Here is a 25719-nt window from a genome sequence, read left to right as displayed (position 1 = left end):
TTCTAAAATGCAATGCACAAGTCGCTAAGAGACAAAAATTCTGCATTTCAGCTTTTTGCAACGTAACAAGGTACCTATTGCAAAAGTACATGCGGACTGATATAAAAGTGACAGGTTCCCAAAATGGGAGCGGAAATCGCGGGAAATACGTTCGAACGTATGCGACGTGAAAATTTTGGGGAACACTGTGAGACCATGTAGAAGAGCTTCCAAAAATGATGTACAATCATCTGGGACACCCCTGTAATATATTTCACACAAATTACACCCTTTTGCGCCGAAGACAAGGTTAAATACAGTTATTTCTTTGTTCCTGATTGCGGAAGGAACATAGCACGCATGCCCGAGTTGTTGAATCTGGGTCATGGGAACAACATCGTCGGGGGTGAGCAGATGTTACCTCTTCGATATCTGTCAAATATCGAGCTTTGACACTAGTTGCAGCTCACTAACTCTGATTTCTCTTTGTTTTTAGGCGGTTACCCTGACAATTTTGAAGTGCCTTGTTGTGTTTTACTCGTCCTACTATGTCGTGGGCAGCATTTGTTTTGCTTCCTTCAGGTAATCGTTGGCGTATATATGATTATATCCATTGTACAATTTGTAGTTAGATAAGTTAGAACGTAGGACATTGAGGTTAACCAGTGCGATAATCATTGACATGTAATGTTATGTGAAGGGTAAAAGTTGCTGCGTTGTTTATGTTACCATTTTTAATGAGGTCTATTTTGTACATCGTATGTGAAACGAAAAATGAATCGAAATTAAAAAAAAAAATTAAAAATGCATTGAGTTATAACTGGTACTATGTTGTATTGGTCCCAGGTTATAATCACACATTTTAAATTTGAATGTTCTTTGGCTTGGTAAACAGGATAAACACAGTTTGAATCAATAAAAAGGCATGTTAGTAAGTTTATTTACATATGACTATAATGAGACCACTTCAAGTTTGTCATTCAGTGCACTCAAATCTTAGTTTTTCATAAACTGTCTGAATGAATTTTGAGAATGCTGAATGACCTAAAATTTCGCCACAAAAGCGCTTCCTTTGATGTACCTATATATTCTAGACCGCGCAAGCAGATGGCAAGGGGATATATAATGGGTGAAGGTATGGAGAAATGAGCAACTTTAAATAATATTTTGAAAACCATAACTATGATAATAACAGTAATTATAGGATGTTAGACAACAAAACAGCCTGCACACCACATATAAATTGTGGACATAATCAAAATCTGGTTTTGGACTACGGGAGCATGAAGCAGAGTTTTGTATTAAGTTGACAGCGATGTTATTTAGACAATATTTCACCACAGTGTCAACATGAGTCAGGTATGTTGGCATGAGTAAAATTGCAAACACCTGATCTCAATCTCACAAATATCCTAAAACATTACTTTTGGTACTAAAGGAAAATGTACATCTATTTAGTACATGTAACGCAACCTCAGCTTCCTAGCAAACTTCAAGAAACCTTTATAAGATCAATGTAATTGTCAGAATCAGGGAAAATGAGCAAAACAATTTTAGACCTTTTACTTTAAACTCGTACATGTATTTGGTAAAGAAAAATTGTCAGGTTTGAAACCAAAATGTTTGACATTTGTTGATATGTTTAATGATCTTGATTTTTATTCTATAATAGTAATCATTTCTGCTTAACATTTGAATTGAGGTACATGCGTTATGTATAAATAAGAATTCTTAAGACTAGATGCTTATTCTCTCTGATTAATTCCTGAAGGTGTTTGTGTTTTATTGGGTTTTAGGTTGCAAAAATTTGATGGTAAAATTCCTTTTGATTTCCACAATTGGATTGACCTGGGTGGCTGCTGCGGAAATTTAACAAGTATTGAAATTGGTAAGTTCCTGTAATCCAAATATCCATTTCATCACTGAGGGACTGCATGAGAAATAAAATATGACCTAATCAAGCTCCCTTAATCCAGGGAACTTACCTGGTCTATGCAGAGTACACTGAACTTGCACAAATATAATCTTTAGTGTAAATATTTAATTCATCTATAGCTAGTTTAAAGTGCCTATTTATTTCTAAGTATTAATCTACGCTGTTAATCCTGACATTAAGAAAGTAATTCAAAGTGTGATCTGTATCAGATGTTTAGATCCTAAAGGTAATATGCTGCACTTGTTTAATTTTTTTTCTTGTGTGTTTTTCATTATTTTATTTATTTTTTTGTTCATTATTATCGTATTCCAGTCAATACTCTGTCCATGGAGATTACGTTTGTAGTTAGTGGCTTACTGTTTGGAGCTTTAACTGCACACCGGTTGTGGGACTACGCCATAACAGTTTCAGTGCTGCACATTGCGCTATCCTGTTTAGGTAAGACCCAGCATCATTGACGGAGGATGTTTGTTAATTAGATTTTCATCCTCCAGAATAAAGACATTCTTTATCTCATGAAATTTATAGATATTGTGCAAAGTATTATATTAACATCCATGACATTTTCATTTTAATCCTAAGTATTTTTAAACCAGATGTAGTTGTATCATGCATGTCAAATAAGCAGCGTAAATTTGTTTGATGGGATTTTGCTGTGAAACATGTCATAACCTTATGTCAGGATATTTGTTAGTTACCTCATCAAATCCAATAAACCTAACCCTATCTTTTGATTCATACATTATGAATATGTCATTTCCTAGAAATCTGTCCCATTTATTAGGTTTCTCAGTGTAAAATAAGCCAAGTATTAGTATACTTGCGACATCGTGGCAAGCATCCATGCCTTTCCCTGTGGCCCCTTGTTACCAAGTGAATGATCCATGTGCAAAGAGTACCCGCTTTCTTCCCACCATATTGCTGGCTGATGTCGTACAAGGAAAATTTTTTTGGAGTACGGCATAGAACACAAGTGAAATAAATAAATAAATGTGTAAATGTGACAGTGGCAAAGGCAACTGACCAACATATATTCTGAACAACTTTTAGTCTCTGTAAGTCGCAGGATAAGGCCCATTTGTCAAAGACAAAAAGATGTTTACATGAGTGTATGTAGTAAAATCATGAACTATAACATTTGAATTCCTGTATGTGGACATTATATTCACAAAATACAGTCTTTAGCTGTATTTGTTATGACTTTGCAACTGATCCTTTTCTTGTAGTGATGCTGTCATTTCCACTCAGTTGGTCATGGTGGGTTTGTTTAGGTAAGCCTTTCAAGAACATTTTTCATACATGTTGTTTGGATTTACTGCCTTCATACCACAAATTGATTTTATGGACAAAATGCATTGTGTGCACCAACTTAAGTTTCCTCCATCCATGTAACTGACTGCCATTCTATATATTATTGAGGACGGTGCATAAAAGAGTCTATACTGGAGATGCTTGACCAAAAAATCGATCAGCGCAAATCCAGTGACATTTTTTGTTATTTTTTTTAAGAATAGCCGAAACAATGACTTTTCATCCTCAGCTGTTCACATGTTAATGTTCAAAATTGGTAATAAAATTCCTAAAATTTATAAACGGGTCTCATCATAACTGTTTCAAATCTTGGAATCATTTTAACACCATAAATAGTACAAGCCAGACATTTACTGAAGGGCAGTAATTTGAATTTTCCTTGCAAAATGTAGAAAATATACTTTTATCAGCAAATAGTGAATTTATTGCCTCGGGTCTCTGGTATAGTCTCTTTAACAAGTAAATCACTGAAAGCAGATATCCATAATCATTTGGTCCACTTTGAGTCAGGATGCCCTTTTTCTCATGCATGAGATATCAGCTCCACGAGCAAATCCCCAAAAGGCACCTATTTGTTCACTTGTTCTATGTTCTAGTTCACTTGATTAACTATGTGAATTTTGTGAGAAGTTTTGCACATTCCCTCTTTTGATTGGTCAGTTACACATGGGAAGGTCTGAGAGCAACCTGTGGATGGTTGTGGGTTTCCCCCAGGCCCTGTAAGGTTTCCTCCCACGATAATGCTGGTGACCACACTAAAATATTCTTGAGTACAGTGTTAAACTCCAATCAGATAAACCGATAGGTCAGAACTTGATGTAGAGGCCCCTGGACCATGGCCATTATTGGCTGTAATTGTAAATTTGGACACCCTGCATGGCCTGTTTTCAAATTCTGTCATAAAGCCTGGGAGAAATGAATGAATGCTCGATTTGTTTTCTAAGCAGAGCACTGAGTTCTCTCTCCATACACCATTCTATAATTCTGATCAATTTAAGGCCCTACAGATCAAATGATTTCTACTTTCATAAGTTTGTGGGCTTGGAAGTTCCAACTAACTAAGAGCTTGTGAAAAGCCTCTCCAAGATGGCCACCAAAGTAACCCAACCTCTACCCGGCCTTATCAAAGCAAGGTATACGGGCCAGAAATGAGCATGAAATCCCACCAAAGTGAATGAATGCATATTATTTTTGTCAGATGAAATATTCTATGTGTGCTTTTTTCTTTATTTTTACAGTGCTAGCAGCTGTACAGATGATTGCATTTGGTGAAGCTGTGACATATGTCAGGAGGAAGAAACTTCAGGGAAAAATCTCTCCAGCCATTGAGCTTAAAGAACCACAAAATTACTTATACAAAAAGTTATGAATTTTTTAAAACTTGCTTTATTATTTTTTTATAATATGTTTTAACATGTCTGTGGATGTTTATATCCACTATTCATTACTCATGTGGCCTTTAGATCATCTGTTTTGAAAATAAGAATAACACAATTTTAGCAGCTTCCTTGTCCTGGTGGTTAGCATGCTAGTGCAACACAGTGACCCAGGAGATTCTGAACAGTGCAGCTGCTGTGAGTTCATTCCAGCTCATGCTGGCTCTCGATCCGGTCCTATGTGGGAAGGTCTGCCATCAACCTGTAAATAGTTGTGGGTTTCCCCCTAGGCTCTGCCCAGTTTCCTCCTTCCAAATCAACAAATAAATAATCATAGTTTTAATATTTTAAATGTCTTGGAATCATTCTTCCCATTGCTCATTTCTTACTGAATGACTGATTTTAGTGACAGTATAATTCATGTTGCAATATTCATCTAAGAACAGTTTAGACTTCAGATGTTTCCAAACAAGGTATGATGTATGGATGTGTCATTCATCTGTTGTTTTGTAAAGAAATCTCCTGCGAGCAAGTAACACATGCATGTTTGTATATAGGTCATCAATAGAGACATCCTCACACATAAAGGTGTGAGCCTGCAGCTGTACATATCTATCAACATAAAAGGGCATACATTTCAAGTACTTGTGATTTTAAACATTTTTAGTTATTTTTTCCCCATCTTTTCTATTCGTATACATTCATGCATAAGATATTCATTTACAGGCTTGAAACAAGCAGGAAAAAACATTGTCATGTTTTTATCATTTCACCACTTTCTTTTGTACAAAATACCTGTTTCAGAGATCGTCATTGGATGCCATAAGTAATAATTTTTTAAACCTTTTTTTTTTTTTGCGATCTTGACTGATTTTGTATAAAGTCTTTGCTTGATAGTTTTGGAGATCTGTCTCAAAGTGATAGTAATCTTTACATGTCTGTCGGTACTTTATATGTTCCTGAAGTGATAAGCTCAGACAAGGCATGAAGACCTTGAGAGATATTTAACAGCTGGAAATTGCATAATTATTTAATAAATTTTGGCCGCTTAGTTAGCACAAAGCTAGCTCAGCAGAAATACTTAAGAGCCAGTCACCAGTGTGGTCACTGTGAGTTTAAGTCAGGCTTAGGTTGTATGTGGAAAGGTTTGGCACAAACCTATGAACATTCATGGGTTTCCACCTGGGCTCTGCAGGCTGCTATCGTATAAATAGAATACATGTGTTTTTATGAGTATGATGTAACATCATATTTGAGTAACACCATTCATGCAAAAAAATGAATAAATTATTTTTAAAAAAAAATTTCGGATAGACGTTGAAAGCTGCTACCATGTGTAATTAGAAGAGTTTTTCAGAAGTGTAATCAAAAGGTGCTTGATGCAAAAATTTGTATTCATTTACAGCATGAATTAACACTGGTAGAAAAAGCAATTGTACTATGATTTCATGTACAGAACAACATTTGTCTCTATAGCAAATCACTATTATTTGATTATAATTTTCATCTCATGTAAGCTAAGCACATTTCTTATAGCTGTTGTTAAAATTCCGTCCTGTGTTCAGATACTGATGTATATACATACGTGCAATAAAAGAATTAACATATTTAATTGCTTTTCCGACGTCATATTTCAAGCAGTTACCAGTTATACCCAGTAGGTGCTGGCCTGCATCTTGTCACAGTGGACAGGCTTGCAGTTGTTAAAAATTTGCACAAATCATTTGATTTTCAGGTTCGCCCCTCTGCAGCTCAAAGGCTTCCGACAGCAGGATTTAGCTGAGTGAGCATTTAATTACTTCCTTGGTGTTTTACACCCTGCCGGTACTAAAGAATATTTCACTTACACGATGATGAGCACCAATATGGTGGGAGAAAACTAGACAGAGCCTGGGGTAAACCACCAGCTGCAAGTTGGAAGCCACGGCTCAGTTATTAAGGTGCACGACTGCTGACCCTAAGACACCAAAGGCGCAAGTTCAATCCCAGCCTTAGACAGGGAAAGAGGATATCTTTTAGTGGTCATGGTGACAATGAGTGGTCCACAGTGCTCAATGGGCTGTTCGCGTTCATTAAATTCATTTGTCTTATACCAATTTACATGTACCTCTAAGTGGAAAATTTTGTCAGTAACTTATCAAAGGACAGCGGTTTACCCCAGAACTGAAGATCATGCAAGTGGAAAATTACGGAGTATGATGTAAAACAACGATCAGTCCAGCATTCAAGAAGCAAATGAGTGAATTTACGTCAGAGAAATTCAAAGGGTGAATCATGTCTAAAAACTGTGTGTTCATTATACATTAAATTTATAGCCTCGGCAGGAACAACCTAACTGGCATGATGTGTAAGGCTGCAAGCTATGTCATTTGGTAACTACTACCCAGACCAGGTTTTAAGTGTCACCAAGTCAGTGTGATTAGACTTCAAGCGGGATAGCTGTCTTCACCAAGTTACATCAATATATTATTATTATTACTGGTATTGTAGTACATAACATAATATGCCTAAATACTCGGACAACATCTTTCTGATTTCCTTCTTGGCATGCTTACATTCTGAAAATCACAATCACAGGCGCAAGCCTGTTATTCTTGAAATAAGTGAACTCTGATTTTAGAAACTTGAATACAGCACGGACATCAAGTTTTCTTCGTCCTTAACGCCATCGAAGGTACATGCAGAGTTATTTACCCGTATCCATGGGGGACACTACTGCGAAATGGATTCTACCGTGCTAAGAACAGAGATTTTCTAAGGATATTTTAGCATAAGTCCATTTCGCAACCACCATTTCCTTCAGTATAATTGTACTTTTCTGGCTTCCTGTCAGATTACACAAGTTTTTCCCGTTTAATTGTTTCACTCAACACCGAAGTTCAGTTATCATTCACCCCTCCGGCTATTTGGACTGGACCGTTTGCCGCGAAAAATAGACGTTCACTCAGGTTCATGCGCAAGAGGGAGAAGCATGTGTTCGAGGTTTACATGTAAGTGGAAACTGTAGCTTTGTACATGCTGCCTTTCACGAAAGCAGGATCAAGATTCAGTGAAATATCTTTAGTATGGTGTACACAGAAACCGTTAGTTGTGTCAGGCTGCAGATGTCTCGGAAGATTTGTTTATCAGTTGCTAAATACTTTTCACATCAAATGGAGAACAACAACAACATGCTAACAATTGCCAACTCAGCGTTTAGTTCGCTGGTCGAGAGTGAATCTAATTCAACGACAGTAGCATTTTTATTGAAAGAAAGAAAAAAAAGGATAAAGATAGTGCTTTCTACATTTTCCTACAAGTCTTGTGACAAAATATTGCATCAGAATATTATGACGTCTTTTTTATTCTATTCATATCGTGAGACGTCAACTGATCACAGAGCACCGTATCTCAGTAGAGCTGTGGGCACGATTGATGTGAACCACAGGCATTCGGAATCGATATCCGTGTGTTATGAGTCAGTGATATTTTGTGGCATGGAGCAATATCGAAAGTCTGGAAGTATAATTGTTAAGTTTGGCAAAATTTTTGATTGGCCAAGAATGAACCCAAACCAATATTTGAAAACCTGATGCAAGTACCGTGGTAGTATTTCGCGCTGATTGAGACAAAACTTTCTTGTCTGTCAATTTATCATAAAGCGGTTATTTTTGAGGCTTTGTGGGCCCGATCATCCTGGCTTCCTCTCCGGCCGTAAGTGGGAAGGTCTGCCAGCAACCTGCGGATGGTTGTGGGTTTCCGCCGGGCCCTGCCCGGTCTCCCCCCACCATAATGCTGGCTGCCGTCATATAAGTGAAATATTCTTGACTACAGTGTAAAACACTAATCAAGTAAATAAATAAATAAATCAAATTGTGGGCCCAAGGCTCCAAGGTGATTCTCAGATCAACTCGCTATACTGACAACCTTGACATATTTGAAAAGGACAGGTAACAGCATCATTTTTATAACAGGAGCATGCTCTGACGACGTTTTGGAGCAGTCATTGGCTTGATTTAGAATAGATTTATTATAGCCATATGCTCCTCGGCCACTGCGGCCATGTTGAGCACATACGCGCATGTCCTGCTTCATAGTGGAGTAGTTGGAAGATAGCAACAGTAGCCGAGGAGTGTCTACCTTGGACTTCCTGTCGTACAAGTGAAATATTCTTGAGTATGGTGTAAAACACCAATCAAATAAATAGATAAATCAACAAACTCATGAGTCTGTAGACTCCATAGTAGTTTCGTTGATTGACGCTTCAAAATGAGATATGACAGATGACTTTCCCGCCACAAAGGGAAGTAAATCTTATAGCTGATAGAACAGCAGTGCCCTCTGTCTTTGAACCAAAGTAAAGAAACGACCTGTGATTGTTCATGACAACTTGCATTGCCCTTGAAATGACTGGTGGTGTTCCATGTGACAGGTTTGCTTCCCTATGTAGAGGGCTGGTGAAACCCACTTGATTTTATATTTTGAAAAACTAGTATAAAACTTTGAGTTATGAAACTTATATTATTAAACATTGGGGAAGAAGGGGTGCGTCTAAGAATACCTCCAAGTTGTGGATCAATCCGTGCCTCGGACAAGGGCATTTCTACATTCCCTTATCTCTAGATTCCCTCACTCACCATGTTTTTAAGATCTTGGTGATAATAAGTGGTTGACTGTGTGTACAGGCAGCATTTTTTGCAGCCTTCCATTTGCTCTAAACCAATTGTCTTTACTTAACATGTAATGCAAGTCTGTGGTTCGTTAGTAGCTTCCCAGATGTTGTTGGTTTACCAAGGGCACTGCAGTTACATCCACTCAGATTAAAGATTAATTACATAAACTCAGATTTTATAAGTGAAAAATTCTTGAATATGATAGGAAAAAACATTAATCACATGAATAAATGGACATAGAACGTTTCAAACCAATATGTTACCGGCCCAGATAGCACAGTTGGTAGAGTGTCCGCTTCTGGAGCGGTAGATCCAGGATCAATCCTGGGTTGAGTCACACCTAAGACTTTAAAAGAGGAAGTTACAACTTCTTCGCTTGGCATTCAGCATGAAGGGGATAATGCAACGACTGGTTGACCCATATCATTATAATGGCTGGGGCGGGGCGGTTTACTTATCTTAGGTAAGTCATCTCGGTGAAGCAGCACTAAATAAAAAAGCTGTGGAAATCCCTCCTGCAACAAGGAGGTACAGTACATACATCCTAAGGATTCGTTCGTCGTCATATGAATGAAAGATTGTGGAGCACGACATTAAACCCCAAGCACTCACTCACTCACTCACACCATTATGTTGTTTCAAAGGGGCGGAGGGAGGTAATTTTAATATATTTTGTATTTACATGTTAGTTCATTGCAGAAACTATATTTTCTGTTCACAGAAACTGTCAACCATTTATTAATGGATTCCCATCTGGAGACAATTTCTGCTGAAATGTTGCTGTGAAAATACAACAGAAATGTAAGTGGTAATGTAAGAAAAAACACACACGCAAAAAAAAAACACATGCTTTTTCTCTACAAGAGTGTAAGTGAACAGTGAATGTATGCAGAAATGGTTCTGTAGTCACTTTGCTTGCTTTCTTTTCACAAATCTATCTGCACTATATGGGTAATCCATGACCCTCAGTGAATCATTGTTCTCACCACAGTACTCATTTGCTTGGCCGCTGACTTACATGTACCAGTGAGATCAGGTTCAAATCCAGCTGTTATTTTTTCGTTGGTTTTCCAGGTTAGGGTTTACTTGGAACACTCTAACTGAAGTTTCGCTCGCCCATAAACTAGACAACCAATCAAATAATAAAACGTTTGTATATATATTATCAAGCCTTAGACTTTAAGCCAAGAGTTTTGGTTGTCATTTTAAAAGGGAAAAGTTTTTAGTTGTCAGGTTTTTTAGCTTTTTTTTTTTTTGACATTTTAAATTGATGAAAAACAAATTCATTTGATTTCCTGTGAAACTCATGTCCATTTCATTGACTTGACAAAGCAGTTGATTTAATGCTGATATCACACTAGACCTTGAATTTCCCAGGCACATGACTGGAGGAATTCTTTTTTTTTGGCCAAAAAAGTTCTAAGAAGAATGTTTTTGATTCAGCTTAAAATGCTTGAAATGAAAAAATTGACAGTTTCATCCTAGTGTTGGTTTCCTCGCCAAACTGTTTTTTTTTTCTCACATTTTCCTCAGGGCGACGATAATGCTAGAATATTTGCCACCAACCATCGTGCTGGCTGGCCAGTCGGAGGTGTTTGTGACGCACGTGGTGGACCCAAGTCACTTCCACTGTCAGCTGATGGAGTCGTCGTCCAGACTAAAGGATCTGATGGATGAACTACACATGCACTGTTCTAACTGTAACCTTCAGGAGGAGGCCCTGACCAGCTATGACCTTGGAATGCCCTGCCTTGCCCAATACACCGCTGACAAGGAGTGGTACAGAGTCATTATCACAGGTACATCTATATCCAGTTTACACTGTTCCGTCTGAGGCTTTTATGTGAGAAGGTTTGTCAGGTACCTATCAGCCAAAATTTGAGGTTTACCCAGGCAGGGCTCAAATTAAGCAGCGAACGCTCATTTGGTTCGCATATGGGTTACGACTGCTGTAAATGATGCAAACATACTTCCGTTCGCCATCTGTAGTCAGAAAAAAAAAAATTGTAATTTGGCAGGTTCTCTACTAAAAATCATTGTAACCTTCGCTGTGTTTTTATTAACTGACGGCTTTGTTTACGCTCTTCGCCGCGTGTTTTATTCTGCATAAAACGATGATTAGGAAGGGCATCTGGGAGATTATATCTGACTCGTGCATTCCCTCACTAACCTCTTCAATAATGCGCACGTGTTTTAGGAATATATGAGCGATCTGATTAAGTTCAGCCAATCGGCATTGCCGGGACAAGAACATGAGGCAAAATGAACAGCTGTCAACTTTAAAAAAAAAAACAGCTTTTTAATTTCGTCGGATACTTTCTACTATTCCCTTTAACTGTTTCATATTGAACGATGTGAATTTCAGTGTAAAATGTCTCACGAATCCGTAAGTCTTTAAGACATTTGAGAAACGGGATGTCAGTGAGGACTTCATGTACGATCTGGATGACAACCTGAAAATAACCAATCTCCGATGCAAGATATGCAGCAAATACGCGGCGGAAAATGTGCAGGGGCAAAGCACCGAGGGATAACCGGCAGTTCCCTGCAGTCAATAATTTTGTATGTTGATGGCGTAAATTATGTACACAACATTATGTGGCGTACACTCCATCACTACTGCAACCAAAACAACAACAACAGCCTCCTCTGTGTCTGCAGTGTGCTAGTCACTGCCAGAGTTTGACTTCCTGTGTTTTTAACATGAATTTAGCAAACCATAAACAGGTTACCGGGACCAGCTCTTAATTTGAGGCCTGCCAGGGCGTGTCAGAAGTAAATGGTTCTTGAGCATGAAATTGAACATCGTTCAAATAAATAACTATAATATATATGGCGAACTTGAATTTGTTTTGAAAGGCATGACAAGTATTCAGATGTTTTCACAGTTCTCCAGTGTATACACAGACATAAGTTCACATCCAACAGTCTGAAAACGAAACAAAGTTGTGGCCGTGTTTCCGACTGTTCTGCCGTCCATGCACATCGAACAGCGATCACCTTGCAGCTGCTGAACAAGCTCATGCTGAACTGCTGTGAATAAACTGCGTTCCTTTTCTGTCCACCCTTGTTTGACTGTACAGTGTGATATTCACCAGCAAATAAAAGCGTCCATCAACGATTGTATGAAATAAGTGTACATGCTTTTCTTGGACTGTCTCCTTATCAAGGATGACCATAACCAATGCTCAATGCATGGTAAAAACTGCTCAGAGGTGTAGTATTAGACATGTCCACTGGGTGGTAGCTGAATGTTTGTAATGTGCTGGTCAGGTCATGTAGGGCAGAGTGAAGGTCTGTATTTTTGTAAGCTTCTTTCAATTTCTTCATTCAGTTTCTTCCATCAGTGAATAAAGAGTGGAATTCACTTGCAGGACCTGGGGCTCCTAGAACTCATTTTTCCACTTACCAACCACCACTTTCTGGGCCAAATTGAGTTTTTCTTTCAACTGATTTTTTTTTTTTTATTTTGAGATGCGAAATTTGAATATTTTTGTACATTACTATCCTTCCCTGATGAAAGTGATTATCACCGCCCATATTTGAACTCATGTTGGCCTCCAAGTTGATACTGCAAACTGATAATCTGCACGCTTTGCAGTTATTGTTACATGTATTTTAGGATACCAGTCCAGTGAAGGATCTGCCCAGAAAACTTACAACCTAGAGCAACTAGAGTCCAGATTGACTGAAACTCGCAACATGAGCAATTGGCCTTGACATCACTATTAAAAAATATTTAAGTCATGAATTAAGACAGAATGGTCACGGAGTAATGGCTTCTGGAATATGTGGTTGTCACTCTGGTTGTTTGTAACAGAACATATCTAAAATGATCTAAAGAAAAAAGATTTAAGAAAACCAAACATCATGCCACACCTTACACGTGTACTAGAAACTAATATGAATAGTGCATTCAGATTAATGTTTTGTGCATTATCTAAATTCTCTTGAAATATTATCCTCGCTTGTCAAAATAAACGAAGATTTCGATCAACAAAAGTTGTTCAAAACAAAGTCTGATTTGACTTATTGACAGGGTACTAATGAAATTTACCGCGAAAATCAGCCATCGGTAATGAGAAGACCCGCAAATAGTGAATTACCCAATGGAGTATTGACTATGATGATCTTTAAATAGAGGCTGCATATTTAGAGATAAAACACATTGCTGTCACTTTTTCCACGACGTATACGGTTGTATCTCAACGGCCTAAGTCTTGTCTGGCACACATCTCGATGTTCGGCCTTTTAAAGCGAATCAAATGTTGCTGGTAAATGTTGATACGTGGCAAAGAAGGTTTTAATTTCGCTACTAACCCATTTATCTATCTTTAGACTCACAAAAACGATTGGATATTGACCATGTGATATATACGCCTTTACCGCACGTGTCCTATTGTATTGTGTAAAAAAGTTCCATAATCTTTCATGCGCGTATAAAATGCGCTTTATTTTTTCTTTATCATTTGGTATACACGCTGAAAAAAGTGATGCTTTACGAAAGTGAAAAAAAATATGCGTTCTGTTTGTGCTTTACTTGCGCTGTTTTGTAAGGTTATTTCTGGGCTGTGCCTCACAATCTCGCTTGCATTTTTATTTTTCATGTACGACTGTTGTCACTACTAGACTGACCACTCCACGGAAGCTAATCAAAAGAGATATGTTTCTATGGAACTATGTTCAGCAGCTTGATTTCATGTTCATTAAACAGATATCAATTTGTGTGTTTAGGGCTGATAAATAAGGCCAACATCCATATCAAACAATAGAAAGTTTGTTTGTCTACTGTCAAGTTTAAATCGCCTAATACCTTTGGCAAGTAACTGATGAGATTTTTGCACATTTTAGAATTTCTTTTGTGAAGACCTCTTGTATTTATTTATTTATTTATTTATTTGACTGGTCTTTTACGCCGTAATCAAGAATATTTCACTTGTGCAATGGCGGCCAGCATTATGGTGGGAGGAAACCGAGCACAAACTGGGATCATCCGCAGGTTGCTGTCAGACCTTCCCACTTACGGTCGGAGAGGAAGCCAGCATCAGCTGGACTTGAACTCACAGCGACCGCATTTGTGATAGGCTTCTGGGTCATTACGCTCTCTAAAAGGGATCTCCATAGAGTGTGTATGTTCATAGGCAAGGATTTTTGATACTTGCGCTTACCCAACAGTCTTATATGCGTTTTGTGTAAAATTTCTCAGTATTCCCTACGACAGTACACAATGTGCTGATTTTGCTAGACCCTCTAAAATGCATAGGACTACGACAGGAGAGGAATGCAGTAACATTGGTTATTCATTAGAAAGTAATTGTGGATACCTACATTGTTAAGGAGATTACTAAATTATCACCCACATCCCCCAAATGTATGCATTCACCTTGTACATAATGCACACACGCTTCCTCCCCCCTATGAGCATTCATATTTTATGGATCACTGCAAATCATACGGTAACCTGCAGAATCAATATCATACATGAAATCTTTTCCCATGGTAAAATAACACCCACATATTCTGGTGGAACTGTAACACATATTTAATAGTATGTACACACACCTTATTACTCCCTGTTATTATATGCACGGTTTCCTCTCAACTATAATGCTGGCCGCCATTGTAGAAGTGAAACATTCTTGAGTGTGGGGGGAAAACATCAATCAAAAAAACAAATGACTGCAAGAGATATAAGCTACAATGGCATATTTCTCAAAGAAGCAGTATTGAAAGGTTAGCTTGTGAATAGCGGTGCATACCATAACCTAATGTTATATGTTCTGTCCCTCAGGTTTGCTTGCCAATGGCCTTGTGGAGGTGTCGTTTGTGGATTACGGTAACAACGAGATTGCAGACAGTAGCAGACTAAGAAAGATGAAACCTGAGTTTATGGAACTACCCATCCAGGCCATCCAATGTGGGATGGCTAACATTGTCTCACCCCAGGGTTTCTGGTCCCCAGAACACATAGCCCAGTTTGAAGATCTCATTCTGGAGAAGACATTCACAGCAAAGTTTCTCTCCTTGCTAGAAGGTGACAGTGTGTGCTGCGTAGAGCTGCTGAATAGTGCAGGCTCAAGCATCAATAAAATGTACGGCAGTATGACAGCCACATACAAAATGGATGGCGGAAGTAAGTTTGCTGGTGGGGACAACCTCCGTGTAACGGTGACGGATAGTGAGCAGGGGGGTCATAGAAGAGAGGCATTCCGTGACAGAGGTGAGAGGAAAGGTTTCAGTGCTGAGAGGGGACACCCGAGATCTGTGTATTCAGAGAGAAAGTTGTCTTCCGGGAGTGAGAGCAGCAGCAGTGGTAGTGTACGTAGACCTCTTGGAGCGGGCTCTGAGCGACCATCTGGAAGGTTCAGCACCGGGGATGGGGACAAAGACCACACCCCACGGTCTTCTAACGACCGCAGGTGGATTGAAGATAAAGAAGGAAGGATTAGAAATGCGTTTTGGGGAGACTCGGGGCCAGGCAGGAGATGTGGAAATTACAACAGTCACGACGATAGGCTTAGCACAGATTATGAGGCCCCTGCACGTGCTGGGCCTCGGGGATCAGGGAAAACCTGGGCAAGTGGTTTTGAGAAATCTAACAGTGACAGAGGTTCAGCTCAGGTGACAGACATGGATAACATGTTCAAGTCCATGATGGTGAGTCTGGGAGAGAGTTGTGAAGTTTATGTGAGCTTTGTTAACACGCCTTCAGAGTTCTGGATCCAGCTGTCTAAAAGTACAGAAGCAGTTGATGAGCTGATGGAAAAAATCAACATGTTCTATGGAGCTTTATCACCCAGTGAGAATCGCCTACGAAGTGTTAGTGAAGGAATGCCCTGTGTGGCGCAATACCCAGAGGACGAGAGGTGGTACAGGGCGGTCATCAGACAATATGCCGGCGAGAACTGTGAGGTGCAGTTTGTGGACTATGGAAACTCGGATTTTGTGACAACAACTGGCTTAAGGAGTGTTGCTCCAGATTTCTTCACACTGCCAGTACAAGCTGTGAAGTGTAGCCTGAACTCTCTGGACACATCTGGCAGTGACTGGAGTGACAAAGCCATTGCTAAATTTGAGGAGTTGACGATGGACAAACCTTTAACTTGTAAGTTTGTCTGCTGTGGTAAAGGAGGGGCCACTAATGTGTCTCTAACAGATCCAGCTAATGGTGCAGATGTAACTCAGACATTGCTCCAAGCTGGACTGGCGCAGAAGACGCAAGTGCCTGGCCAAAGAACTACAGCAAGATCTCCCCCGAAGAACACAGCAGCTCCTCCACCAGCAGGGAATTTCAAAGAGCAGCTAATCAGGAATGAACAGAAAGCAAATGTCGTAGTGTCATGGATGACAAACCCGGAGAACTTCTGGTGTCAGTTGGTTTCCCAGCAACAGCAAATTATTAAGCTCAACAAAAGCTTACAGTTGCAGTATGAGAAATCTAGGTGCAGAGGTATACCACCGAATTCGGTGAGAAAAGACATGCCTGTCATTGCAAAGTTTTCAGAGGATGGTTGCTGGTATCGAGGAAGAGTTGTGGAAGTTTCCTCATCAAAAGCTCAAGTTTTGTTTGTGGATTATGGTAACACGGAAACTGTAGCCTGTACTGGACTTCAGTACCCTCAAGAAAGCACCATGAAAATACCTTTGTTAGCTGTGAAATGCAAGTTAAGGCACATCAAACCTGTTGGGGATGCCTGGAATCCTAAAGCTGTGAGTTTGCTAGAATCTGTTGTGGGAGATGAAGCTAATGCTGTTTTCTATCAGAAGCAAGGAGATGCTTATTTGATTGAGCTTTTTTCTGGGGGCAAAAATGCTTCCAAAGAGCTTGTGAAAGCAGGCTTGGGTAAAATCCATGGAGCGTCACAAGAAACCATCCCCAGCTTCCCCAAAATCCATCTGGTTCAGGTGAACTCAGAAGTCACTGTGTACGTCACTAGCATAGATGGTGTGGACAGTTTCTGGTGCCAGCCGTCCTTTGCTGAGACAGTTGATCTTGAGACGGCGTACGCTGGTCGGACAGACACCTTAGTCAACCCGTCGGTAGGAATGCCCTGTGCGACCAAGTTCAGTGTGGACGGACTTTGGTACAGAGCAGAGGTTGTTCAAGTCATGAGCAGTGACTGCATTGTACACTTTGTGGACTATGGAAATGCTGAAGTTGTGAAGAAATCAGAACTGAAGTGTGTCAAGCCTGAATTCTTTGAAATACCTGTGCAAAGTTTCCACTGCAGTTTGAATGGAATCCAGGACGATGGCAGCATTGAGCTGAAAAATAAGTTCAATGAGCTTACCCACGATAAAGAGCTGAAGGCCAAAATCACCCACAAAGAAGGTGAGGTGTTTTACCTTGATCTGTATGAATCAGATTCCTTACTAGTCAAGCAACTCACCCCTCTTTGCTCTGTACAGACGGGAACAGAAACTATGGAATTCTTGCCTGTGCCAAACATGACGGGACAAAGTTTCAAAGCTTATGTTAGTGCCACTGTCTCGTTGGAGGAGTTTTACATTCAGCCTGCCGAGTCACAGAGAGATCTTGACAACATGACCGAATTGATGAAACAGTATGCAAGTGGACAGGGGAGTCCGTTACAGAGTGCTACAGTAGGTCAGATTTGTGCTGTGAAATACACAGAGGACCAGGCCTGGTATCGAGGGAAGATTTCTGCTGTGCATGGGAAAACTGTTCATGCTGTTTTTGTGGACTATGGCAACTCTGAAGACATACCATTGTCAGACACGAGAAAAATTGTCACTTCTCTGCTGGAGGTCCCACCATTGGCGTATCCTTGTAGACTGGCTCAGGTGAAAGCCCCTGCTGGAGTATGGACCAGTCAAGCACTGGCCTTTTTTGAGGAATTGGTTATGGACAAGGAGCTTGATTGTAAATTCATCACAAAGAATACTGTAAAGATGACTGCTCCCAATGGTGATGTTGGCAGTTTGTTAGTGGAAGCTGGCCACGCTGAAAGTTTAGAAACTCCAGCTTCTGCCTCATTGGTTAGGAAATACCCACCACCCACGTTGCCAAGGGACACCCTGTGTGGATATGTCTCATGCGTGAACAAATCAGGTCTGTACATTCAGCCAACGGAAAACACAGAGCAGCTAGACCAGATGACGGAGGAGTTGCAAAGATTGTCCGGAAAACTGGAACAGGAACCAGGACTGAACAGTGTGCAACTTAGGCAGGCATGCTGTGCTAAGTTTTCTGAAGATGATAGCTGGTACAGAGGTGAAGTTGTTGAGGTAAAAGGCAAGGAAGTCACAGTCCGATTTGTAGACTTCGGAAATTTGGAAGCCTTTGATGTGGCTGTATTGAAGAATATACCAGAGGCTCTTGCCAAGCAAGCACCACTGGCTTTACATTGCTTCCCAGATCCCAAGGCATCGTTGGCGCTGCCAGAGGTGGAAAAACTTTTGGATGATAAACATGACAAGGAAATTACCATAAAACTTCTGACCAAAACAGCTCCGTTCAGTGTGAAGTTAATAAGTGAAAGTGACTCTGGTCCACAAGATGAGGATGCTGGATCCTCGACTAGAATAGAAGCTGTCAGTCCTTCCAGTTTACCCAAACCTCGGCTAACTCCAGGCATCCTTAAGGGTTTTGTTACACAGGTGGATGCCACAGGACTGGTGTTCGTACAGAAACATGGTGACGAAGATCCATTGACAGAGCTTTCTGAGAAGTTACAGGTGTATGATGCAGATTTTACAGCAGGGAAATTCCCTCTCAATGATGCCAAAGTAGGAAGCAAATGCTGTGCAAGGTTTTCTGAAGATGAAGCCTGGTACAGAGCGGAGATTTTAAAGATAAGCACGGATAAAACTACCGTACGGTTCATTGACTTTGGCAACTGTGACTCGGTTTCATCTGTTACAGAGCTTAGAGGAATTCCTGCAGATTTAACAAGTATTCCTCCATTTTGCATTCAGTTCAGAGCGCAATCCTTGCTCTCTTCAAAGAAGATATCTGAAGTCATGCAGTTTGTGGATGGAAAATGTTTAGAGTTCGAAATCACGTCCACAGTGGAACCACTTGATTTGAAGTTGAAATGTCAAGATGGCTTACAGCTGATGAAACTGCTTCAGGGACCTGTGCCATCTGGTGAGCCTGTAGACAGCACCGGGCTGTTGGAAAACGCTGGACGATCACAATCACCAAGCACCAGGCAGTCCTTCCCCAGCACAGTGCTGCCTCAAGACAAGGCTCCGGTATATGTGACCGGGGTAGAACGGTCTGGGCAAGTCTTTGTCCAGCTTGCACGGGATGAAGAAAAACTGATGTCACTGGCTGACAGATTGCAGGAGCTAGGAGAAGGCTGCCCTGCGCTGACAACTGCAGCCACCGGGGACTGCTGCTGTGCGAAGTTCTCTCAGGATGAGATGTGGTACAGAGCTGAGGTGGTCTCATCAGACTCATCCAAAGTGACAGTTCGCTTCCTGGACTATGGTAATCTGGATGAAGTGGATAGGAGTTCTCTTAAAGCGATCCCTGAAGAAATGCTGAAAGAACCATTCTATTGTTTAACCTGTAGATTGATTGGATGTAGCGAGCTGAGTGAAGCGGACGTGGCCTACCTCCTAGAACACACCACAGATAAAACCGTCTATGTTGAATTTGCGAATAAAGAAGAGCCATACCAGATCTACCTGACTTCAGAAGAAGGTGAAGATTTAGGTGTCAAACTAAGAGAGTCTTCCAAGCCAACTGATGAAGTGCCAGAAAAAGTACAAGAACCAAGCCAGTCGCCGAGTCCGTCGTTCAAGGTGGAAAACCGAACCAGTTACAGAAAGCAGAATGTACCCAAAGGAAAAAAGACTGCTTATGTCACCCATGTAGATGATTCGGGGTTGTTCTACATCCAGCTGGAAGATGACACTTCCAAGATCGACGCCTTGTCAGAGAAACTGATGGACCTGGCAAGCGAATTGGAACAGGATAATGAACCGCTGGAGAAAGTTGATCCCGGATCTATTTGCTGTTGTAAGTTCTCTGAGGACGGACTGTGGTATCGGGCGTGTGTCATGGACAAGGCACCCCCCTGGGTCCATGTCCGTTTTATCGATTACGGTAATGAGGACAGAGTGCTGGAGAAGGAAGTCTACACTCTACCACAGGCAATACAGTCTCAGCCTCCGTTTGGCTTCGCCTGTTGCCTCCAGGGTATTCAGCTGACCCCGCACCAGGTTGCTAAGCTACGAGAAATCACAGAAGGAGAGGCAGTCAGTGTGATTTTCCTGACTTCCACTGACCCCTACGAAGTGACTATGACGAACTCTGAGGGGAAACTAATCCAGACACTGTTGGGACCAGCCATTGACCATGTGGCTGCCATTGTGGACAAGCTAGTGGCAGACAGCTTAGCAGAGTCCTCGGCCAAAGGTATTGTACACATAACATTGCTCTTTCATTAAAAACTGGAATTAAGATGTAGATTTATGCTTTGAGAAGAGTTTCATGGGGGATATCCATATTTGTGTATAGTTCATATTTTGCAAATAATTTTCTTTTCTTTTTAATCCTGCCCTGTTCTGACAAATATCCAATTTATATGCTTAAACTGATCAGCTTTCCCATGAATGTGGAAAAGTATTTTCAATGAATCCATTTACAAGGTCAGGGGTCTCTCCGATTTAATTCTTGTTTCCTCCACCTTTAAAAATGAAAAATTCAAAACACCAGTCATGTAGATAAATGCATAATTAGTGATTATCATTGAAAGTTCCCACTGTAACCTCACCTTGAAATCAGGGTACATCATTTACATATGTTTCTCTTATTTTCTCCTATGTATTAATTTCATAACCTTCCTCTTTGGCCGTACGTGGTAAAGGCTTTCAGCACCCTGCGGATGGTCGTGGGTTCCCCCAGGCCCTGCACGGTTTCCTCCCACCATAATGCTGGCTGCTGTCGTATAAGTGAAATATTCTTGAGTATGGTGTAAAACACCAATCAGATAAATAAATAAATGATTTCATAACAGTGGTGTGTGTCTGAAGAACCTGCAACAACTTCCTGAAAATCTTTGTTCATTATTGTTAAGTTTAGTCGAATTACAAAATTTCATTCTGTACACTTAGAATTTCATTAAAGTTAAATCTTCTTCAATTATTTAAGCCAACTGCTACTACGTTTCCCCCTATAGACATGATATGTCTGAGAATATAGTTGATAATCTGTACATTTTCTTCTCTTTTAAGCACAAGATGTGGCATTTACTGAACTCCATTTAAAATTGGGAAGCCGAGAGGAGATGTTCGTGAGTCATTCTGTATCACCCGATCAGTTTTGGTGCCAGCCGGCAGCCTCGGAGACTGAGCTAGCTGAGTTGATGGATTTCATTGCTGACTACTGCGGACAACTTACCGAGTCAGAAAGGGGGATAACTTGCTCCCCTAACCAGCCCTGCCTGGCCCGATTCACGGAAGACGAGAGCTGGTACAGAGCGAAAGTTGTGTCCACTCAAGCCTCAGGAGTGGAGGTGTTTTTTGTGGATTATGGAAACGCAGACATTGTCCCTGAGGCTGATCTGGTGTCCATAAAGCCAGATTACCTGACTTTGCCAGCCCAAGCTGTACAGTGCAGACTTTTTGCATGTCCACCAGTTAGTTGGGATCATAGTGCTGTGCGTAAGTTTGCTGAAGTGACAGCGGAGAAGAAACTGCTGGCTGAGATGATGAGCTGTGATAAGACAGAGTCAGGTGTGGTGTACACTGTGCTGCTGAGAGACATGGGCGTGGACCTGAGCACTCAGTTAGCCATGTCCACAGAGTCGCAGAAACCAGACAGTGGATTAAGCCATCTCCTTGCCAGTGATGCAGAGTCTACGGGGCTGACTGATTCGCTCAAGGTGCAGGTGTCTGAATCGCCATCTCCCTTGTCTGACACCATGGAAAACACAACTGTGCCCTCAGGGAGCTGCAACACCTCTGCAACCAGCGATTTGTTCACGCGGATCCGTGTGATAGAGGGCTCGCGATTCGAGGTGACCGTCAGTCATTCTGAGTCGCCAAGTCACTTCTGGGTCCACCTCAAGGCAAACTCTGACCAGCTTAAGTCCATGATGGATGTTTTCAATGAAGCCATGGCATCTACTCGGCCCGACGACCAACCTCTGGCTGTCACCCAGGCCTGCGCAGCACTGTCTGCAGAAGACGAGGTGTGGTACCGGGGTGAGGTGAGGGAAATAAACTCTGCCTTGAACTTGATCGATGTCTTCTTTGTGGACTACGGATGCACAGAATCTGTGGACAAGGTCAATGTTCGACCCATACCACCAGAATTCATGGCTCTACCCGCCCAGGCTGTAGGATGTGGCCTCAGTGAGATTCGATTCCAGGGCACACTGTGGACAATGAAAGCCAAAAACCACTTCAATGATTTGGTGCTAGACAAGTGAGTGTATATATTGTTTTTAAGATATTGTGTTGCTGATTGTATTCATGAAGCAGTTGTTAGGGAATTTGACTTTGGATGTTGTTTTAATGGTTGACTGCCTGAACTGTGATTCACTTACTTTCTTCGACTATACAAGTTTCGTGCATATAGAAAAAAAAAATCACTATTCTTATAGAGATGATAATACTAATAATAGTATTAATAATGTTGTGAGTAGTGGTAAATCTGGAACTCAAATTGAAAGAATCAGCCCCTAACCAAAAGAGGTCACAGGTTCAAATTCATCTCTTGTTGGTTTGGTTGTGGCTCTAAAATTCTGGACGTTTCTGGGGCTGGTCTTACAGAGCACTCTGGATTCCTCCACCCATCAACCTGGCCACTGTAAGTAAAAGAGTCCTTCAGCAGATGTCAAATAAGCACATATATAAGGGTAAATTTTTTCTGCCCTGTTTGAGGACAAGTGGACAGGTGTTGATGAAATATTGCATACTAATCTGGTTTTGGCTGGACAGGGATCAGTAAGTGCACATAACATGACAGGTGTAACTACCGTGCAATACCTGCAACCATGGTTACGGTAGTTACATGCAAGTTTTATTGCACATAGTACGTACGCAGTGTGAAAAGAGAGCATGGGCAAAGCGGCAAGGCGAAATTTAATCCAGGACACAGTGATGATTACTCCAACCATTTTGCACCTATTATGTGGTCAGCTTCAGATTCTAACACTTTGTCAGGTCACACCTAAAACCTTAAAAGATGAAGTTATGAGTGTAATGATTTGACCCGTATCAGTATAATGGCTTGGGCGGGTTTGCTTACTTGTCTTCGGTAAGTCGTCTCATTGAAGCTGCACTATGTAAAAGAGCGGTGGAAATCTGTCCTGCATCAAGGAGGAACATTACATGCACTCTAAGGACTCCTTCGTTGTCATATGACTGAAAAATTGCTAAAATAAATCCCCAACACTGAGCTTTCCAAACTGCAGACAGATAGTGTGATGTCCCCTGAATTCAGTCCAATCGTTTAAAATGGCAGAAAATCTACTTTGCTACGATTAAGCCACTGTTAACCTTGTGACGTCACAGTGGCGCATTCACTGCTGGCATCTGAGGTTTCTCTGTGTACGACACAGACAGCAGTAAACATTGTTATACTTTTACAGATAATTTCAAGATGAATCCTTGCCCAGGTGTGGCCTCTGACGGCAGTAACACAACTTAGGATACTGTAAAGTTACGTACATAGCCTAAAATGGATTTAAAAACAGATTTACAAAATATAGACCAGATCTTGTCAAAAACGCCCCTAGATCATAGTCGTATGAGATTTGCTAATTCAGCCGTAAAAATAAATATAACCCAAGAAAGCTAAATGGAAAAGACATCCGGATGTTCACTCCCTGAATGCAGAAGTTGTTTAGCTACTTGCTTGTTTGAAACAGCAGGCTGTGCAATGAACTTTAGGGAGCTGCAAACCTTCGTCCTACAAAGGCCACGAGGCTACAGCGCGGCCCTCCAACCCAGTTCACACCTTGCGTACAGGCTGGTGTGATACACCACAGCATGCGGTAACTTGAAGCCCGTAACAATAACCCAGACAAATTTTAAACTGGTATTTCTGTGTTGGCTGTTGTCCCTGTTTCCATTCAGTATAATTCAGACCTTATTTATTTTTGCCAGTGATCCTTTTTTAGAGCATGAAAGATTACCTCAATTTTTAGTTTCACCAGTTTTAAGTGACAAACTGTTGTCGCCAGTGTAACTCACCATTGGCTGACCCGACTGCATGGATCCTCATGTCGTGACCGGTATCACTTAACTTGGCTATAAACATTTATAGTCTGTTATCTGTCAAAATTCTCTGCAAGTACTACGGTAATTCAGTGGATGTCCAATTAATGTCGAACAAACCTGATGGGAGCGCATTTGTGTTGTCTGCATGGCCGATATTTGAGCGAAAATGGTCATCGTATCGCCCAGTTGCTATGCTGTATACACTTTTCCCAGAGCTGATATTTATAATAGTTAATTTTCTAACTCCGCTAGTCTATCTCTCAAAATATTTGGGTGCTAAATAAGAGGTGTGCAGGCAGGGGTAATTATAGGTTAAGTCACATGATAGGTTCTGGAAAACCACACAGTGGGTAGGCCTGAGGCATGCATTCGGCTATGCTTTGCAAGGCTTTTCATTACATAATCCCGGTAGGTATTCACGGCATGACGTCTCCCAGCGAAGGCTTTGCGGTCGACACGATAGGCAGAAGGTCCAACTTGAATAGTTTTTTTTGTTTTTTTTTTTAAAAGCTTACATAATATTTTTTAAATGGAGTTTACAGACTAACATAGCACAAATATTGTGTTTAGTGATCATTTAGTGTGTAAATAAAGTCTCCTTTGAGTACAGCGTTAAACCCCAAGAACTCACTCACTCACTCAGATTCTAACACCAAGTGTATTGACTTCAAAATATTGTTTTTAGGACAAGGATAATTTTTGTGACACATCGTTTTGAATGACTGAAATTTTGATATTAGTGTAGGTATGTCAGATATTATATAGCTGTCCAATTTTGGAGTTCTTCTTGTATGGTTTCAGGTCATTAATAGCCAACATTGTACAGGTTGGAGAAGATGGAGACTGTATTGTCCAGCTGTTAGACATGGGCATCTGTGTGGCCCGGAAGATGATAGAGGAAGGGTTGGGGGTGAGCACAGACACACGTGTCCCCACTCCACCTCACCTGAAGAAGGTTTTCACGGACTCCCCTTTCAGTGGGCAACCCCTGAAGGAAGAGGCAGAGTCGGCGAGTAACAGTGATGGAGATGTATTTGCCACGCCCACATCTGTCAAAGGTGGAGGTGGTGTTGAGTAAGTTGCAGGAGTATGAAATCTGAATTACTTTGGTATGATTTCAACGGGGGACGGGCCGTGGCTAAGGTGCTTGCCTTAAGATGCACTATTCTCAGACTGAATTTTCAATATTTTTGCAGCTTCTATTGTTAAGGGTGCCTTAGTGGCGGTGAGCAAGCGATGATGATTTTTCATGTTGTTTCACAGG

General features: G+C 40.9%; 2 protein-coding genes across 2 annotated transcripts in view; both read left to right on the top strand.

Moving 5' to 3' along the window:
- Window positions 1-138: 138 nt before the first annotated feature.
- Window positions 139-6189, top strand: LOC135471156 (putative transmembrane protein 244). The gene is made up of 6 exons (XM_064750250.1): window positions 139-385; window positions 476-561; window positions 1776-1867; window positions 2228-2353; window positions 3142-3186; window positions 4465-6189. The coding sequence occupies exons 1-6, from the start codon at window positions 365-367 to the stop codon at window positions 4593-4595; spliced, it is 501 nt and encodes a 166-aa protein (XP_064606320.1). The 5' UTR covers window positions 139-364; the 3' UTR covers window positions 4596-6189.
- A 1371-nt stretch (window positions 6190-7560) lies between these two features.
- Window positions 7561-25719, top strand: part of LOC135470098 (uncharacterized) — a 29066-nt gene continuing 10907 nt past the window's right edge. The window contains exons 1-6 of the mRNA XM_064748847.1: window positions 7561-7592; window positions 9976-10055; window positions 10788-11053; window positions 15046-20643; window positions 21462-22656; window positions 25257-25529. Coding sequence (XP_064604917.1) covers window positions 10054-10055; window positions 10788-11053; window positions 15046-20643; window positions 21462-22656; window positions 25257-25529 — 7334 coding nt within the window. The 5' untranslated portion in view covers window positions 7561-7592; window positions 9976-10053. The remainder of the gene's footprint in view (window positions 7593-9975; window positions 10056-10787; window positions 11054-15045; window positions 20644-21461; window positions 22657-25256; window positions 25530-25719) is intronic.

Source organism: Liolophura sinensis, chromosome 7 (assembly GCF_032854445.1).
Source record: "Liolophura sinensis isolate JHLJ2023 chromosome 7, CUHK_Ljap_v2, whole genome shotgun sequence".
Lineage (NCBI taxonomy): Eukaryota > Metazoa > Mollusca > Polyplacophora > Chitonida > Chitonidae > Liolophura > Liolophura sinensis.
The sequence above is the reverse complement of the archived record's forward strand: the minus strand, read 5'-3'. Positions and strand labels throughout refer to the sequence as shown.

What these genes read in the sequence shown, in the direction of transcription:
- LOC135471156 (XM_064750250.1), top strand. Translation starts at nt 365, where the DNA reads ATGGGAACAACATCGTCGGGG. An exon ending in TGGGAACAACATCGTCGGGG is followed by an intron (nt 386 to 475) that starts GTGAGCAGATGT and finishes CTTTGTTTTTAG; the next exon opens with GCGGTTACCCTGACAATTTT. An exon ending in GTCATGGTGGGTTTGTTTAG is followed by an intron (nt 3,187 to 4,464) that starts GTAAGCCTTTCA and finishes TTATTTTTACAG; the next exon opens with TGCTAGCAGCTGTACAGATG.